This window comes from Dasypus novemcinctus, chromosome 31 (assembly GCF_030445035.2).
Source record: "Dasypus novemcinctus isolate mDasNov1 chromosome 31, mDasNov1.1.hap2, whole genome shotgun sequence".
Taxonomy (NCBI): Eukaryota; Metazoa; Chordata; class Mammalia; order Cingulata; family Dasypodidae; genus Dasypus; species Dasypus novemcinctus.
Window position 1 is genome coordinate 45,516,934 of NC_080703.1, and position 17,492 is coordinate 45,534,425.

Sequence of the window (17,492 nt, forward strand, 5' to 3'; positions counted from 1 at the left end):
TTCTTTGTGGCCTAGCATATGGTCTATCTTGGAGAATGATCCATGTGCACTTGCAAAAAATGTATATCCTGCTGTATTCAGGTGTAATGATCCATATATGTCTATTAGGTCCAGCTCTTCTAATATACTCTTCAAAGTTTTTGTTTCTCTATTGATTCTCTTTTGAGATGTTCTGTCCAAAGTTGATAGTGGTATATTAAAGTCTCCCACTATAATTGTAGAGGCATCTATTCTTTCACTTAATTCTTTCAGTGTTTGCCTCATGTATTTGGAGGTGCCCTTGTTAGGAGCATAAATATTTATGATTTTTCATTCTCTTGAAAGATTATCCCTTTCACTAATATGTAGTTTCCATCTTTGTCTCTCATAATCATTTCATATTTAAAGTCTATTTTGTCTGATATTAATATAGCTGCTCCTGCCTTTTTTTTTGTTTATTGTTTGCTTGTAAGATTGTTTTCCAGCCATTCACTTTCAACCTCCTTGAATGCCTGGTCTAAGATGTGTTTCTTGTAGACAGCATATACATGGGTCATATTTCCTTATCCAATCTTCCAGTCTGAATCTTTTGACAGGTCAGTTTAATCCATTGACACTCAGTGTTATTATTTTCAAGGAGTTTTTGATGTTAGCCATATTTTCTTTGAAGTTGTGTTTGTCATATTTTTTTTTTGTTTTTTTTTTCCTGCTCTTTTTGTCTTTTTTGTTGCTCTTACACTCTCCTCCAATGCTGCCTCTCCTGTTTTTTCCTTTCTTCCTGTAGAACTCCCTTTAGTATTTCTCGAAGGGCCGGGTTCTTGTTGGCATACTCTTTCAATTTCTGTTTATCTGTGAATATTTTGAACTCTCCATCATTTTTGAATGCTAGCTTAGCTGGGTAGAGTATCCTTGGTTTGAAGCTTTTTTCTTTTAGTACCTTGACTGTATCATATCACTGCCTTCTTGACTCCATGGTTTCAGGTTAGAAATCAGCACTTAATCTTATGGAGCCTCCCTTGTTTGTGATGGTACTCTTTTCTCTTGCTGCTTTTAGAATTTTCTCTTTGTCTTGAACATAGGATAATTTGACAAGTATATGTCTTAGGTTAGGCGTGTTGGGAATTGTGGTGTTTGGGCTGTGTTATGCTTCCTGGACATGTACACCCATCTCCCTCAGTAGATTTGGGAAGTTTCACCTATTATTTCTGCCAACACTCCTTCTGTCCCCTTTCCCTTCTCTTCTTCTGTGATGCCTATAATAGATACGTTTTTGTGTTTCACATTGTCATCCAGGTCCCTAAATCCCAGCTGGATTTTTTCTATCTTTTTATCGCTCAATTCTACTAACTGTTTGATTTCAAATGTACTGTCTTTCACGCTGCTATTTCTCTCCTCTGCCTCTTCTAATCTGCTGCTATTTGCTTAGAGTGTATTTTTGATTCTTTGAACTGTGATGTTCATCACCATCATATCTTACCTTTTTTCGTATTTCTGCTATTTCCTTTCCAAGTGTTTTCTTCATATTGTTAATCTCTTCCTTTTCTTCATTAAGTTGGTCTCTAATATATCTTTTGAGATCTTTATTTACTTGTCCAATGTTCTGCTCCCCTTCCTGGTTTTTTGTTTGTTCATTGGATTTGGCCATGTTTTCCTGATTATTGGTATGGTTTGTAGTTTTTTGTTGCTGTCTGGTCATCATTTTATCTTGACAGGTTTAATCAGTTCCTTAGCTTCTTTGTCTAGTCTTGGGGATCAATTAGTTGTTGTTCGTGCATAGGTGTTATGACTTCTCTTTGTCGTTTTGTTCTTCTTACTATATTTTCTTATTGCTGCCTAAGTTCACTTTGAAGGAAAATATTACAGCTAGGAAAACAAAATGAATAAGAAAAGAAAATGTATAAAGTAGTATTGGTAATAAAGAGCAACAATGTGAGATCTTGGAGAATGTACAGTAGACTCATGTAAGTTGTGTAGAGTTATAACAGTAAGTAGAATACCTATAATGAGACAGTCAGCTAAATATGGGAAGGAATATATTATGAATTAAAAGGCCAGTGTTTTCATGAGAGAGGGAAATAGAAAAGACAGACAATAATATCAAGAGTGGATAAAAGACAGAAAACAGAACAAAGGTATTAGAAATAAAAGGTCAGACCATTTGGGGACCAATGAAAGGGAGGTGGAATGTAAAAGAAACAGTAGATGATGGAGGATAGCAAGATGTGGGAGAGAGGGGATAGTGTAGGTGGCCAAAATCAATACACACTGCAAAGAGGAAATGGAGGATGAGGAAACAGAGCAAATGTGAAGTGCTCTCTGCAGCACCTATTATATAAAAAAATAAAAGAAGAAAGAAGAAAAGGAGAGAAAATAAAAGAGAAGAGTAAAAGGGGGAGCAAAGAAAAGGGAAGGAAATAAGCAAGAAAATGAAAAAGAGAAAAAAACTAAATAAATGAAAAAGGACCTTGGGGGCTTAAATGGGAGAAACACCAGGAGAGAATGCAATATTAGCAGCCATGGCAGAAAAAAAAAAAAAAAAAAAAAAGAACCAACCTTTCAAGGTAGGAATCCTCTTTGCAGTTAAATAAAACACTTAGGGATCTGATCTTCCCCCTTTATCCCTTCCTCACTTCTCTCTCTCCCAGGGCTGCAGGAAAGCTGCCTGAGAGGTCTGGTAGAGACACAAGTGGTCCCTTGTTGAACCAACTCAACACAGAAGACTATGACTCTTTATTTCCAGTGTGAGAGCACCTACACCTCACCAGAAACTCCCAACATGCAATTGAAAGCTTGGATAACACCTCCTATAGTCCCTCCCCCTTCAGTGTGCTAGGAAAGGTCTAATTGATTTTCTGACTCCACCTTGTCACAGACCAAGTTTCCTATGCCAGGACGTTTAGGTAAATTGGGCTTCCTCAGCAGATTCACCTCTCCTTTCTTCCCAGACTCTCCCCAGGTCAGCTGGTACACTCGTCCAATCTCAAGGACAGAAAAAAGAACAACAAAAAAATGCAGAGGGTTAGGGTAATCAAGGACCTCAGGTGGATTTCAGGGCATGGTGGATTCAGGAATGGGAAGTCCATGATATTGCAGACTCAAGGTGTGTGAGTCTCTGGAGCGTGGTCTACCAGGGTTTAGGGGATACAGACCTGGGAACCACTCATCTGGTTACCACAGGGTTTGGCAACACCGCAGCACAACATAGTTTTCAGGGATTGTCGCAGCTGGGTGCCAATCCTAAGGGGAGGGGTCCCACCCACAACTTCTGACCTTCATGTCATAAACCTAAAATTCCACCTCTCACAAGAATCTCTTCTGTCAGTGTCTCACCAAATGAACATCCAGACACCTCCTGCCTTGCAAGCCCCTGAAACAGCCTGCTCAGGGTTTGGGGAATACCTCAGCACAACAAAGTTTTCAGGAATTGCCACAGCCAGGCTGCCAGCGCTAGGGGGAAGGGTACCACCCACAACTTCTGACCTCCATGTAAGAGACCCAAAATTCTACCTCTTGCAAGAAACTCTTCTGTAACTGTCTCACCAAATCAACATCCAGACACCTTCTGCCCTGCAAGCACCCGAAACAGTCTTGTCCAGCAGGACTCCGGCCCTATTCAGCCACTTCTTTGCAGGAGAGATTATGAGGTGCACTCACTCAGATGCCCTCTTGCCCCACCGACAGCCCTCTCTTAACTTGAAGTGGAATGGACATCACTATCCCAGAATCCTCAGGATTGGGAAATGAACTATGGACTAAAGTAGACTTACTGGTTTTCTGCTTAGACCTATTGTGATCCTAGCAGTGGAAGGAATTATATCATTGATGTGAAGGCAGTGGCCACTGGAGGTTCTGAGGGATGGGAGAGGGAAAACAGGAGTAATAAAGGGGCATTTTTGAAACTTGGGAATTGTCTTGAATGACTTTGTAATGACAGAGCAAGCTAGTGTATATCTTGCCATAACCTACAGAATTGTGTGGGTGAGAGTGTAAATAAACTAAAATGTAAACTTTAATTGATGCGTATTGGCCGTGCTACAAAATGTGTTCCTCAATTGCAGTGGATGTACCACATTAATGAAGGACTTGTTAATGTGGAAGATGTGGGATGTGTGGGGATTAGGGCATATGGGAATCACCCATTTTTTTATGTAATGTTTATGTAATCAAAATATGTGAAAAAAATTAGGTGCAATATGTTGGCATTTTGGGGACACTGGAATTGTTCTAAATGATGTTTCAGTGATGGATACAGGCCATTATATATCTGTGATAACTTACAAAAATGCATGGGAAAAAGTTTAAACTATAATGTAAACTATAATCCACACTTAGTGACAATATTCCAATATGTGTTCATCAATTGCAACAAATGTACCACACTAATGAAGGATGCTGTTATTGTGGGAAATTGTGGGAGAGGAGGGAGTGGAGCATATGGGAATCTCCTACTTTTTTTTTAAGATTTATTTTTAATTTGATTTCTCTCCCCTTCCCCCACCCCAGTTGTCTGCTCTCTGTGTCCATTTGCTTTGTGTTCTTCTGTGTCTGCTTGTATTCTTGTCAGTGGCACCAGGAATCTTTGTCTCTTTTTGTTGTATCGTCTTGCTGTGTCAGCTCTGTGTGTGTGTGGTGCCACTCCTGGGTAGGCTGCACATTTTTTCACATGGCATGGCTCTCCTTACAGGGTGCACTCATTGTGCATTTGGCTCCCTTTCACTGGGGACACCCCTGCATGGCACGGCACCCCTTGCGCACATCAGCACTGTGTGCTGGCCAGCCCACCACATGGGTCAGGAGGCCCTGGGTTTGAACCCTGGACCTCCCTCCCATGTGGTAGGTAGACACTCTATCAGTTGAGCCAAATCTGCTTCCCTCTCCTACATTTTTTATGTAACATTTATATGATCTAAGTATCTTTTACAAAATTAAAAATTAAAAAAAATATTCTCATGAAACATATGCTGAAATATGCATGTTTGGAATACATCTGGCAGTAAATATTACATAAGTTGGGAGATAATGTTTGGGAAGTAGGTTTGAAGCAGGCAAGTTAAGGAATCAACAGACAGATCTGGAACCTGGCAGAAAATCCACCACCATTTAACATGAGGAAATTGGTACTCCCAAGATGGCTGTTGGAAAAACTTGCAAGAATCCCATTCTGAACGAGATTTCCTCTGAAATCTGAATATCCAGGAGAATCCCTGGATATTCTCCAGGGGCCTTATCATAGGTCCCTCCTGGGGGGTTGATTGGTGGGGGAGTCAATCAAAACAGCAAACAGCTGGGCCTACCCCCTGTCATTAGCAAAAGGGTGTGATAATGTTTCTAAATGGAAGTGCAAAGGCCAACTGACCCTCTCTTACCTTTTGACCCCTGTTCTTGCCTTCTGCCCACTGTTCTGGCCTTCTTCACCCCTCACCTAGATCAATACACAAGTAAACCTGGGGACTTATAATCTGTAATGGGGAATTGTAGTCTGTCAACCTTCTTTATCACTCTCCAGCCCCTTCCTCTTTACTTGGGCTCCATGATCTGTTATTTTCTCCCATTTCTCTTCTGACCATTCCCCAATAAGTTACTAGCCTAACCCAGTTTTCTCTTGAAATTAATTTCTTATAGCTTAGCCAAGAACATAGAGAAAATCTGACAGGTTCAGTGAAAAGGAGATTTCCTTGAACAGGTTTGCTGTTCATGTACGTAACTAACAAACTCTATGAAGAGGAAGTTTTGACAACAGTGAAGATCTGAATACTGAAATGAGAGGTGACATTCCATGTAATACCTAGGTGTGTTATGTAACCCTTAAGATACTCAAAATTGGGATACAGGAAGAAAAAATTCAAACTCTAGCTGTGTCTTTCAGTGGTCATATAAATTTGTCATTTTACTTCACCTCTCTGAACCTTAATATAGGACATTTGTTAAAGGAGCAAATTAGCCTTTATCAGTTTGGGTACTGAGAAGATTAAATTTTTAAAATATGTAATTCTCCAAACATGTTGAATATAAGCACTTTCTTCCTGGAATGGAGATACAAATGATTAAGTTAATCTTGGTTCTGATCAACCTCATAATAATTATATATATATATATATATTATTTTCTTTTTTCTTTTAATAATACATATTAAGTTTCTTACTTGATTTCCAAATATATTTGTCTGGGATGTAGAACTCAGTGTTGAGTGGGCCGCATTATACATATGGAAGAATAAAGATGTTTTAGGATAAATGTATCCAGAATGTCAGGTTCATGGTAGAGCAGAGAGGGAAAATCCAAAATCAGAAATGCATTTGAGAGAACCAATGCTATCACACAAAAAAACAGTAATATTTATAATGAGAGATTCCAGTCTGCTCCCTCTTATGGTGAGGACCCAATTCCAGATGTGATTTTGGTAAGGGATACCTATGTTTTGCAATCAAAAATGAATTGAAAGTCTCCAGTGAACCAGAGAGCATGTTTGCAATTTTGTTGAGGCTCAGGGCCCAACTGCCACATGGACAGTCCAGAGAGTCAAGTCTCCTGAGCATACACCAACCCCAGCACCTACCACAGGTTCAGTAAGTGACAGAAGAGGCATGTGGAGAGAGGCCAGTCTGAGCCCAACTCCATCACAGGAGCATAAGTTCCAAAGTAGGACCCACTGACAAGGCACTGAACATGATCTGTCATGACTGTAGAACCTGGGTGTCTCTGTAGCTCTCAGGAGCACCACTATTTGGAGTTGTATCTACTTTGGCTTTCTCTGAGATCCTGCTGAGATGTGCATAAATGTGATCCCTCTGATGACCTTCTGACTCATTTCAAAGTCCCTTAACCATATAAACTCATTTGTCTTCACCATTTCCCTCTTTTAATCAAGTCTTTTTCTAGTTGCATCACCAGCTGGTGTTTGGTAGTAATCACTTGGCATTAGGGAGGCCCATCCTGGGAGTCATGTCCCATGCTGGGGGAAGGTAATGCATTTACATGCTGATTTTGACCTCAGCAAAGTTGTAACACCTGCTCTCAGGTTCATTGGATTTACCCAGGTCAGCTAACAGGGAGATGAGAATGGTCAACCAGCACACCAGGGAACTGAGAGTGTCTACAACTACAAGCAGGAGAATCCCTTCCAACAACCATGTGGGCTCTAAGCACCCTCTTGATTTAGAGATGGAGTGGACATCAGGATGGAAGAATAAAATATGGATTAGAGTGTACTTACTATATTGTACTATAGAATTGTGACTCTAGCAATGAAAGAAACTATCATTGATATGGTGACATTGGCTATGGGAGTTGGTAAGGGCAGGGAGAGGGAAGAAGAGGTGTGATAAGGGAACATTTTCAGGACTTGGAGTTGTGCTGAATGATATTACAAGGACAGATGCAGGACATTATGTATCCTGCCATAACCCACTGAATGGACTGAGAGAGTGTAAACTACAATTAAATAACCCATGCTGTTTAGCGGTGTTCCAAAGTAGATTCATCAAATGCAATGAATGTGTCATACTGATGAAAAAGGTTGTTGATATTGGTGGAATGTGGGTAGTGGGGAGTGGGAGTATTTAGGAACCTCATATTTTTACTGTAACCTTTTATGTGATCTAAATATCTTTATAAAAAGCTGTTACAAACAAAAAAGGAGTACAACTGGTATTATATTTTCAAAAAACGTCTCTGAACATCATGGGCTAATTAATACATGCAACTCATGGATTTTCATCTTTTTATCTATAATATGAAGATAATCATATCTTTAGTAGCCAGAGAAGACAAGATCTCCAACATCTTGACCTTGGGAAAGGAGTGTCCTTCCTTATTTCTTTTGAGCATATCGTATGTTCCATTTCATTTGGGCAGGAGATACTCCTAGGTGAGAGTTTTGGCATTCATAATGGGGGGACCTAGTAAATTGTGGTCAGGACTTGAATCTTAAGACTTCTTTCTGCATTCTCAGCTTTGTTTTCCTTCTGCTTATCTGGCTGCAAGTGAAAATCCAGAGGAAGATAGATGCCAGCCAAGGTTTTGGCAATGCAATCACATGTGAGTAGGTAATTCTTTTTTGCACCTCTGTTGCCAGCAGATGGGAAGATTTCTCCTATTGGTGTGAATATTCCAAGTATATTCAGAAGTTATTCAAGGATCTTATCTTAAGTTTATATATGACTCTTTATTAATTATGGTAAGTTAGGTATGGATCTATGAGTAATCTTCCAAGGTCATTAGAAGAGTTGGTTAAAGCTACCATTAAGGCTGTGTATTCTCTGAGAAGATTACGGTTTTCTTTTTCTCACTCATGCATGGCCTCAATGAATAAATAATGAAGTCATGGATCATGTTAGTGCTTGAGATTGGCCTGGCCATATGATGAATAATGGTGACAGAGGTGAGTAAGAAGAGGTGTTTACAGTCAGAAGGGATGCTGAATTTTCAGCTATGCATGCTGTCAGCCCAACATTACAGGTACTAGGGCATAGGGGTAGATATAATTGTCAGAAGCACATGAGAAGTTTTGTAAATTAAATGAAATTAGAAATAATGTATTTGTTTCCTCCAATTTTAATTTTCTTAAACTTTTGATGGAATATATTTGTACATTTTGAAATATTTTCAAAAAAGATTTATTAAATCCCCCTCATTGTTTGCACACACTGTCTGTTCTCTGTGTCTCTTCATTGCATGCTCATCTGTTATTTAAAAGGGACCAGGAACTGAACCCAGGACCTCCCATGTGGGAGGGAGGCAACCAATGACTTGAGCCAACTCTTCTGCTGGTTGTTTCTCTCACTGTGTTTCCTATTTGTGTCTCTTCATTGCATCATCTTGTGTCAGCACACTCTGCCAGCCCATAATGACAGCTTGTTGTCTTGCTCATCTTCTTTAGGGGGACACCAGGAACCAAACAGAGGGCCTCCCATATTGTAGGCAGGAACCCAGCGATTTGAGACACATACACTTTTCTTGAAATAATTTTTTAAAAACTACAATTTTCCTTACCACTCTTGCTCAAATTTCCCAACTTCAATTTTCTAAATTAAATTTATTCAAATTTTATAAATGGGTGTCATTATAGAATTATTTTTTCCTTCATTGTGGCTGTGGTTTCAGAAGCTGTATAATAGAGAGAATACAATTTATGTCTCAGTGAAAATTTTTAAAGGTTAGTAAAGGCTAGAGGCAATGAACAGGAAATGTTTTAATCTTAGATGACATGAAGATAAAAGTGAGACAAAGAAACTGGTCTTTGTACGCCCCAGAAAGTTGAGATTCAGAGGTCTCCAACTACAGGAATAGTCAGTCTAAGGCCATGTATCAGTACACTCTCTCAGGTGTCCCTGTCTTGTGACACTAAACCATCTGTATTTATACATTACCATGTATACCTGAGCTATGTAGCACTGAGGAAATCAGGACTTACTGATTTGAAACTTATTTAGATTTGCAGAATTCTGGTTATGTTTTCAAGGATCCCTGCCATTTTAATGAATAATAGACCTGTGAAGTGAATTTAGATAGAAAGCAATTGATACATTAACTTGCATTTGCCAAAATGCATAACATATTCTTAAGTGATTTTATAAATGTGAGGAAAGTGAGCTCATCTATACAGGGGAGTAACCTAACCATATCCATTTTTTAAAATGATACATATAATCGATATTGCTTGCCTTATAATATCTGTAAATTTACTTAAAATTGTTGACAAATACTGATTTAGTTATTAATACTCAAAGGAAAACTGAACAATTAGCAGAAAGAGGCATAATGACAAATTTATTGAGAAATTTCCAGATGTATGTCATACCCTATATCATGATTTTCTTTTACAATGGGGTATTGTGGGTTCAGAGTATATAGTGCCTGTGAGTGCATCTGAAAGGCAAATGGAAGTTCAGCATTGATAATGATGTTTCTGGAACCCCAACCTCTTTTGAGTTTTATATACACAGTTTCTGCTTCTTTAGTACTGTTATTTTGTACATCTCACTCAAGACATTGGTAAGGATAGGCCTGTGTGAACACAAATTTCTTTGATTTTTTAGGCATTAGTGACCTTCAAGGATGTGACTGTAGACTTCACCCAGGAAGAGTGGGACCTGTTAGACACAACCCAAAGAAAGCTGTTCAGAGAAGTGATGCTGGAGAATATCAATAACCTGGTATCAGTAGGTGAGACTGAAAATTTATCTACCACCTATATCTTTTTTTATCTAACATCTATCTAATCTACCTATATATTCATCATAAACCATCTTTCATTTTTAAATTCAGATATCTAAATCAGCTTCTCCAAATTGTATAATCTTTCATACATTATATTTTTATATTTCATAATTTTAATACATTTATGTTGTGCTAACAATCCCTAAATGAATTTGTTTCTTCATTTTTTATTTACAGCGAGTTCACCCCAATAGAATTTAATCTTCTTGACCACAATTTAATGCCTTTCTTGAATTTCAGTTTCCAACAATCAGGGCTGTGCTGATATAAGTATTCTCCTCCAAGTGCTATGCTGAGGCTTCAGAACACAGTAGTAGAAACATTGCATATAATTTTTCCATATAGAATTTAGATCATTTATTGGGGAATTTATGTTAATTGGATTATTTTTGAACATAATATTCAATCACTTTGAAAACAGACTTCTCACCATTTAGAATATAGACAATTCTGCAGTCTCTCTTTTTACTAGTACATGGGTAACAACAAATAATGGTCCTCATTGAAATGGGCAAAAGGTCAAGAGTTACAATTTCTTTTGAAATATTGTCAATGATACTAAGTTCAAGTTATTGCTAAATTGCTGACCTTCAGTGCTTACCCTATTCTTTGGTAACTTGTGATGTACATCACAATCATGCCCTGTTACTTTCATAACTCAAAATCCAGTAACTTTTTTTCCATACAAACAGGATATCAAGTCTGCAAAAGGGATGTGCTTTCCCAGTTGGAACAGGAAGAAGTGTCAAGAGAAGGAGTAGTTTTTCCTCAATACCAGAATCCAGGTGAGCTGTGAAGACCTCTGCATTAGAAGAGGGGTCTCATGATAAAGTATGTGCTTGTATATTTTAACTTCAGGATTCCTTAAGTGTGTAATGATTTCTTCAGTTTTCTTTGTATGAGTTATGATTTCTAAAATGTACCTCAAGATATGAGGAAATTTTAGTGACATGTGTTTGTTCCATACCTTTCTCAAGCTTTATTGAGTGCCATTGGCATTGGGAAAGGGATATTCATTTGTTATTGTAATTAAACTCTCACATAATAATCCTTTTCCTGTTCCTATCCTTGGAAGATATTTTCCTCTTTTTTACCTCACTGACATCCCAGCTTTTTTCTCACATTCCATGTCTCAAAATCCTTTCTGACTGTGATGTCCTAGAATTATTTATGACTTTGATATTCTTTCCCAGTTAATTGTGAATGTGGGAAACATACTGAAAAGGATATTTGGAACTTTTAAAATTTTTCTTCCCCTGATACTATTCTAAAATTTTATTCTGCTTTTTGCAATCACTACAGGGAGGAAATGTGCCTTTAAAACATGGAAAATGATAGAAATGGTATTCAATAAACCTACCTATAGGAAAGACACTTCTAAAATCATGTCATTGGTAAGTTCAATTTTGTAAACCCCAGTGTTCTAAATAGATATCAAAGGATGGAATAAATTAGGAATTCAGTAAATCATGAAATTATAATTAATGTTAGAATTAAGTGCTAATCCAGCAAAAATTTGTGATAGTTTCAATTTTCAGTAAAAAACCTAAACAGAAACTCTAACTTGAGTTCACATAAAAATCAAATTGCATAAGCAGGTTTCATGAATGTAATCTTTGAAACATCACGAAGTTCAAAATTGATCAGATAACTCTGCAATTAAATTTTTATAATAGAGAAAATCTGTGTGTATGGATTAGAATACTTTTTATATGAAAGCAACATGGCAGATATTTTAATTGGAGACTACCACTTGTGGATTAGTCTAGGTTTCCTATATAGGGGAATGCAGGAATTCATTTAAATGTTCAGAAGTTTTACAGTCTCTCATCTGATTCCCCACAGCACAGATCTCACACCCAGAAGAATTCCTTTAAATGTATTTCTTTGCAAGAAGATTCCCCTCTCACATCCATAGTGAAGCAATATGCATTGATTCACTTAACAAAGAAATCCTATTTCAGGAAACCACCCCCGGCAGTCCTCAGTGACTACTCATATTTTAAACAACATAAGCATCTTCACCATACAAGTAAATCATATGAATACTACCAAAACGATAAAAATGATGTCCAATGCTCTGAACTCAGGCAATACAATGTAACTCCCATTGGAGAGAAAACCAATGAATGTCACCTAGGTGGGAAAGCCTTCACTACATCCTCTTCCCTTAAACAGCATGAGAAATGTCACACTGGAGAAAAACTGCAAGAATGTCATCTGTGTGGGAAAACCTGTAGTCGTTATATTTCCCTTAAATATCATGAGAGAACTCACACTGGAGAGAAGCCCCATGAGTGTCATCTTTGTGGGAAAGCCTTCCTTCAAAAATCTGCCCTAAAACGACATGAAAGCACTCACACTGGAGAAAAACCCCACGAATGTCATCTTTGTGGGAAAGCCTTCCTTCGAAAATCTGCCCTAAAACGACATGAAAGATCTCACACTGGAGAGAAACCCCATGAATGTCATTTTTGTGGGAAAGGCTTCATTCAACTATCTAACCTAAAACAACATGAAATAACTCACACTGGAGGGAAACCCCATGAATGTCATCTTTGTGGGGAAGCCTTCAGTGTGTATAGTAGTCTTCAAAAACATATGAGAACTCACACTAGAGAAAAACCCCATGAATGTCATCTTTGTGGGAAAGCCTTCCTTCAAAAATCTGCCCTAAAACGACATGAAAGAACTCACACTGGAGAGAAACCCCATGAATGTCATCTTTGTGGGAAAGCCTTCCTTCGAAAATCTGCCCTAAAACGACATGAAAGATCTCACACTGGAGAGAAACCCCATGAATGTCATCTTTGTGGGAAAGCCTTCATTCAACAAACTAACCTGAAACTACATGAAAGAACTCACACTGGAGAGAAACCCCATAAATGTCATTTTTGTGGGAAAGCCTTCATTCAACTATCTAACCTAAAACAACATGAAATAACTCACACTGGAGAGAAACCCCATGAATGTCTTGTATGTGGGAAAGCTTTCAGTCATCATAGGTCTCTTCAACAACATGAGAGAACTCACACTGGGGAGAAACCCCATGAGTGTCATCGTTGTGGGAAAGCCTTCCATCGAAAAAATACCCTAACACGACATGAGAGAACTCACACTGGAGAGAAACCCCATGAGTGTCATCTTTGTGGGAAAGCCTTCCCTCGAAAATTTTCCCTAAAACAACATGAAAGAACTCACACTGGAGAGAAACCCCATGAATGTAATTTTTGTGGGAAAGCTTTCATTCAACCATCTAGCCTGAAACAACATGAAAGAATTCACACTGGAGAGAAACCCCATGAATGTCAGTTTTGTGGGAAAGCTTTCATTCAAGCATCTAGCCTGAAACAACATGAAAGAATTCACACTGGAGAGAAACCCCATGAATGTCAGTTTTGTGGGAAAGCTTTCATTAAACCATCTAGCCTGAAAAAACATGAAAGAATTCACACTGGAGAGAAACCCCATGAATGTTAGTTTTGTGGGAAAGCCTTCAGTCATCATAGTTCTCTTCATAAACATGAGAGAACTCAACACTAGAGAGAAACCCCATGAGTGTCATCTTTGTGGGAAAGCCTTCAGGGTGTATAGTAATCTTCAAAAACATATGAGAACACACACAGGAGAAAAACCCCATGAATGTCATCTTTGTGGGAAAGCCGTCCTTCTAAAATCTACCCTAAAATGACATGAAAGAACTCCAGAGACTCACACACCTTGAGTCTGCAATATCAGACTTCCCATTCCTGAGTCCCCCATAACTTGAGATCCACCTGAGGTCCTTGATTACCCTATCCCTCGGCGTTAGTGTTGTTTTTTTGTTTGTTTCTCTCTCTCCTTCAACTTGGAGGACTGTACCAGCTGACTTGGGATTAGTCTAGGAAGAAAGAAGAGGTGAATCTGCTGAGAAAGCCCAATGTACCTAAACGTCCAGGGATAGGAAACTTGGTCTTTGAGTAAGTGGAGTCAGAAAATCAATTAGACCTCTCCTAGCACACCTAAGGGGGAGGGACTGTAGGAGGTGCTATCCAAGCTTTCAGGAGCATATTTGTGGTTTCTGGTGAGGTATAGGTTATCTCATGCTCGAAATAAAGAGTCATAGTCTTCTGTTTTGAGTTGGTTCAACAAGGACCTACTTGAATGTACTACTGGACTTCTCAGGCAGCTTTCCTGCTGCCCTGGGAGAGAGAGAAGTGAGGAAAGGAGAAAGGGGAAGGTCAGATCCCTAAATGTATTATTTAACTGCAAAGAGGATTCCTAGCTTGAAACTTTTTTTTTTACTTGGTTGGTAATATTGCATTGTCTCCTGGTCTTTTCTCCCATTTTATACCCCAAAGTCCTTTTTCATTTTAGTTTTTTTTTCACTTTCTCTTTTTCTTGCTTGTTTCCACCCCTTTTTGACCCCCCCCCTTTTCTCTTCTGTTTTTTTCTTTTCTCTTTCTTCTTTCTTATTTTCTTTTCTTTATATAATAGGTGATGCAGGGAGCACTTTACATTGACTGTGTTTCCTCATGCTCCGTTTCCTCTTTTCTGTGTGTATTGACTTTGGTGACCTACACTATCCCCTCTCCCCCACATCTTGCTATCCTCCATCATCTACTGTTTCTCTTACATTCCATCTCCCTTTCTTTGGCCCCCAAATTGTCTGACTTTTTATTTCTAATAACTTTGTTCTGTTTTCTGTCTTTTATCCACTCGTGATATTATTGTCTTTCTTTTCTCTTTCCCTCTCTCATGAAAACACTGGCCTTTTAATTCATACTGTATTCTTTCCCATATTCAGTTGACTATCTCATTATAGGTACTCTACTTACTGCTATAACTCTACACAACTTACATGAGTCTAATATCCATTCTCCTAGATCTCACATTGTTGCTCTGTTAACATTTATTACCAATACTACTTTATACATTTTCTTTTCTTACTCATTTTGCTTTCCCAGGCTCTAATATTTTCCTTCAAAGTGAACTTAGCCAGCAACAAGAAAATAGAGTAAGAAGAATAAAGTGACAAAGAAAAGACATAACACACACAAACAATAAGTAATTAATTCCTAAGACTAGACAAAGAAGCTAAGGAACTGATTAAACCCGTCAAGATAAAATGATGACCAGACAGGAACAAAAAGCTACAAACCAAACCAATAATCAGGAAAACATGGCCGAATCCAATGAACAAATGAAAAACCAGGAAGGGGAGCAGAACATTGGACAAGTAATTAAAGATCTCAAAAGATATATTAGACACCAACTTAATGAAGTAAAGGAAGAGATAAACAATATGAAGAAAACACTTGGAAAGGAAATTGCAGACATACGCAGAAAGATAACATATGATGGTGATGAACATCACATTTCAAGGAATCAAAAATACACTCTAAGCAAATAGCGGCAGATTAGAAGAGGCAGAGAAGAGAAATAGCAACGTGAAAGTACATTTGAAATCAAACAGATAGTAGAATTGATCGATAAAAAGATAGAAAAAATTCAGCTGGGACTTAGGGGCCTGGATGACAATTGAAAATACACAAACATACATATTATAGGCATCCCAGAAGGAGAAGGGACGGAAAAGGGGACAGAAGGGGTGTTGTAGGAAATAATGACTGAAAACTTCCCAAATCTACTGAGAGAGTTGGATGTACATGTCCAGGAAGCACAACACAGCCCAAACACCATAAAATCCATAAGGCCCACCCCAAGATATACTTGTCAAATTATCCAATGCTAAAGAAAAAGAGAAAATTCTAAAAGCAGCAAGAGAAAAGAGAACCTCACATACAAGGGAGGCTCCATAAGATTAAGTGCTGATTTCTCACCTGAAACCATGGAGGCAAGAAAACAGTGGTATGAGATAGTCAAGGTATTAAAGGAAAAACATGTCCAACCAAGAATACTCTACCCAGCGAGGCTGGCATTCAAAAATAATGGAGAGTTTAAATTATTCACAGATAAACAGAAATTAAAAGAATATGCCAACAAGAACCCTGCAGTTCAAGAAATATAAAGGCAGTTGACAGGAAGAGAGAAAAAAAGGAGAGGCAGAATTGGAGGAGAGTGTAAGAACAACAAAAAAGAGAAAATGAGAAGGAATAAACAAAACAAAATATAACAAACACAAGTCCAATCAAAATATGGCTAATATCAACAACTTCTTGAAAGGAATAACACTGAATGTCAATGGATTAAACTCACCTGTCAAAAGATTCCGACTAGAAGATTGGATAAGGAAATATGACCCATCTATATTCTGTCTACAGGAAACACATCTTAGACCCAGGGATTCAAGGAGGTTGAAAGTGAATGGCTGGAAAACAATCTTACAAGCAAACAATAACCAAAATAAAGCTCGAGTAGCTATATTAATATCAGACAAATAGACTTTAAATGCAAAAAAATTGTGAGAGACAAAGATAGATACTACATATTAGTGAAAGTGGTAATCTTTCAAGAATGAACAATCATAAATATTTATGCTCCTGACAAAGGCACCTCCAAATATGTGAGGCAAACACTGGAAAAGCTAAGTGAAAGAATAGAAGCCTCTACAATTATACTGGGAGACTTTAATTCTTCACTATCAACTTTGGACAGAACATCTCAAAAGAGAATCAATAAAGAAACAAAAACTTTGAACACTATATTAGAGGAGGTGGACCTAATAGAGATGTACAGATCATTACACCGGAATACTGCAGGATATACATTTTTCTCAAGTGCACATGGATCATTCTCCAAGATAGACCATATGCTAGTCCACAAAGAATTGTTCAGTGCATTCAGAAAGATCAAAATTGTACAAAATAATATCTCTGACCTCAGTGGAGTGAAACTGGAAATCTGCAAAGGCCAGAGGCCCAGATTTCACACCAAGGTATGGAAATTAAACAGCACACTCTTAGAGAAAGAGTCGGTCAAAAAGGAAATCTCAAAAGAAACTAATAACTACCTTGAAACTAATGAAAATGTTAACAGAATATACCAAAACTTATGGGCTGCACCAAAAGAAGTACTGAGAGGGAAATTTACAGCCATAAATTCATACATCAAAAAAGAAGAAAGAGCAAAAATTGAAGAAATAACTGCACATTTGGAGGAATTAGTAAAAAACAACAAAGTAGCCCCACAGGAAGAAGAAAGAAAGAAAGAACAAAGATAAGAGCAGAACTAAATGAAACAGAATATAAGAAAGCACTTGAAAAGATAAACAGAACCAAGAGCTGATTCTTTGAGAAGGTCAATAAAATGGATAAACCCTTAGCGAGACTCACAAAGAAAAGAAGAGAGAAGAT

At 38.0% G+C, this 17,492-nt stretch overlaps 1 protein-coding gene across 7 annotated transcripts in view; it reads left to right on the forward strand.

Moving 5' to 3' along the window:
* The window catches only part of LOC101428567 (zinc finger protein 420-like), a 34,711-nt gene extending 17,450 nt beyond the window's left edge, over positions 1-17,261 (forward strand). For 4 of the 7 annotated variants that reach the window (XM_058290677.2, XM_058290676.2, XM_058290679.2 and 1 more), the window contains 5 exons: positions 7,931-8,016; positions 10,017-10,143; positions 10,890-10,982; positions 11,500-11,591; positions 12,043-17,261. In XM_058290677.2, the coding sequence (XP_058146660.1) occupies positions 7,984-8,016; positions 10,017-10,143; positions 10,890-10,982; positions 11,500-11,591; positions 12,043-13,677 (1,980 nt within the window). In that variant the 5' untranslated portion in view covers positions 7,931-7,983 and the 3' untranslated portion in view covers positions 13,678-17,261. Of the gene's footprint in view, positions 1-7,717; positions 7,847-7,930; positions 8,017-10,016; positions 10,144-10,889; positions 10,983-11,499; positions 11,592-12,042 lie in introns of all 7 variants that reach the window. The other 3 variants (XM_058290681.2, XM_058290678.2, XM_058290680.2) reach the window with 1 other exon arrangement.
* The last annotated feature ends 231 nt before the right edge of the window (positions 17,262-17,492 follow it).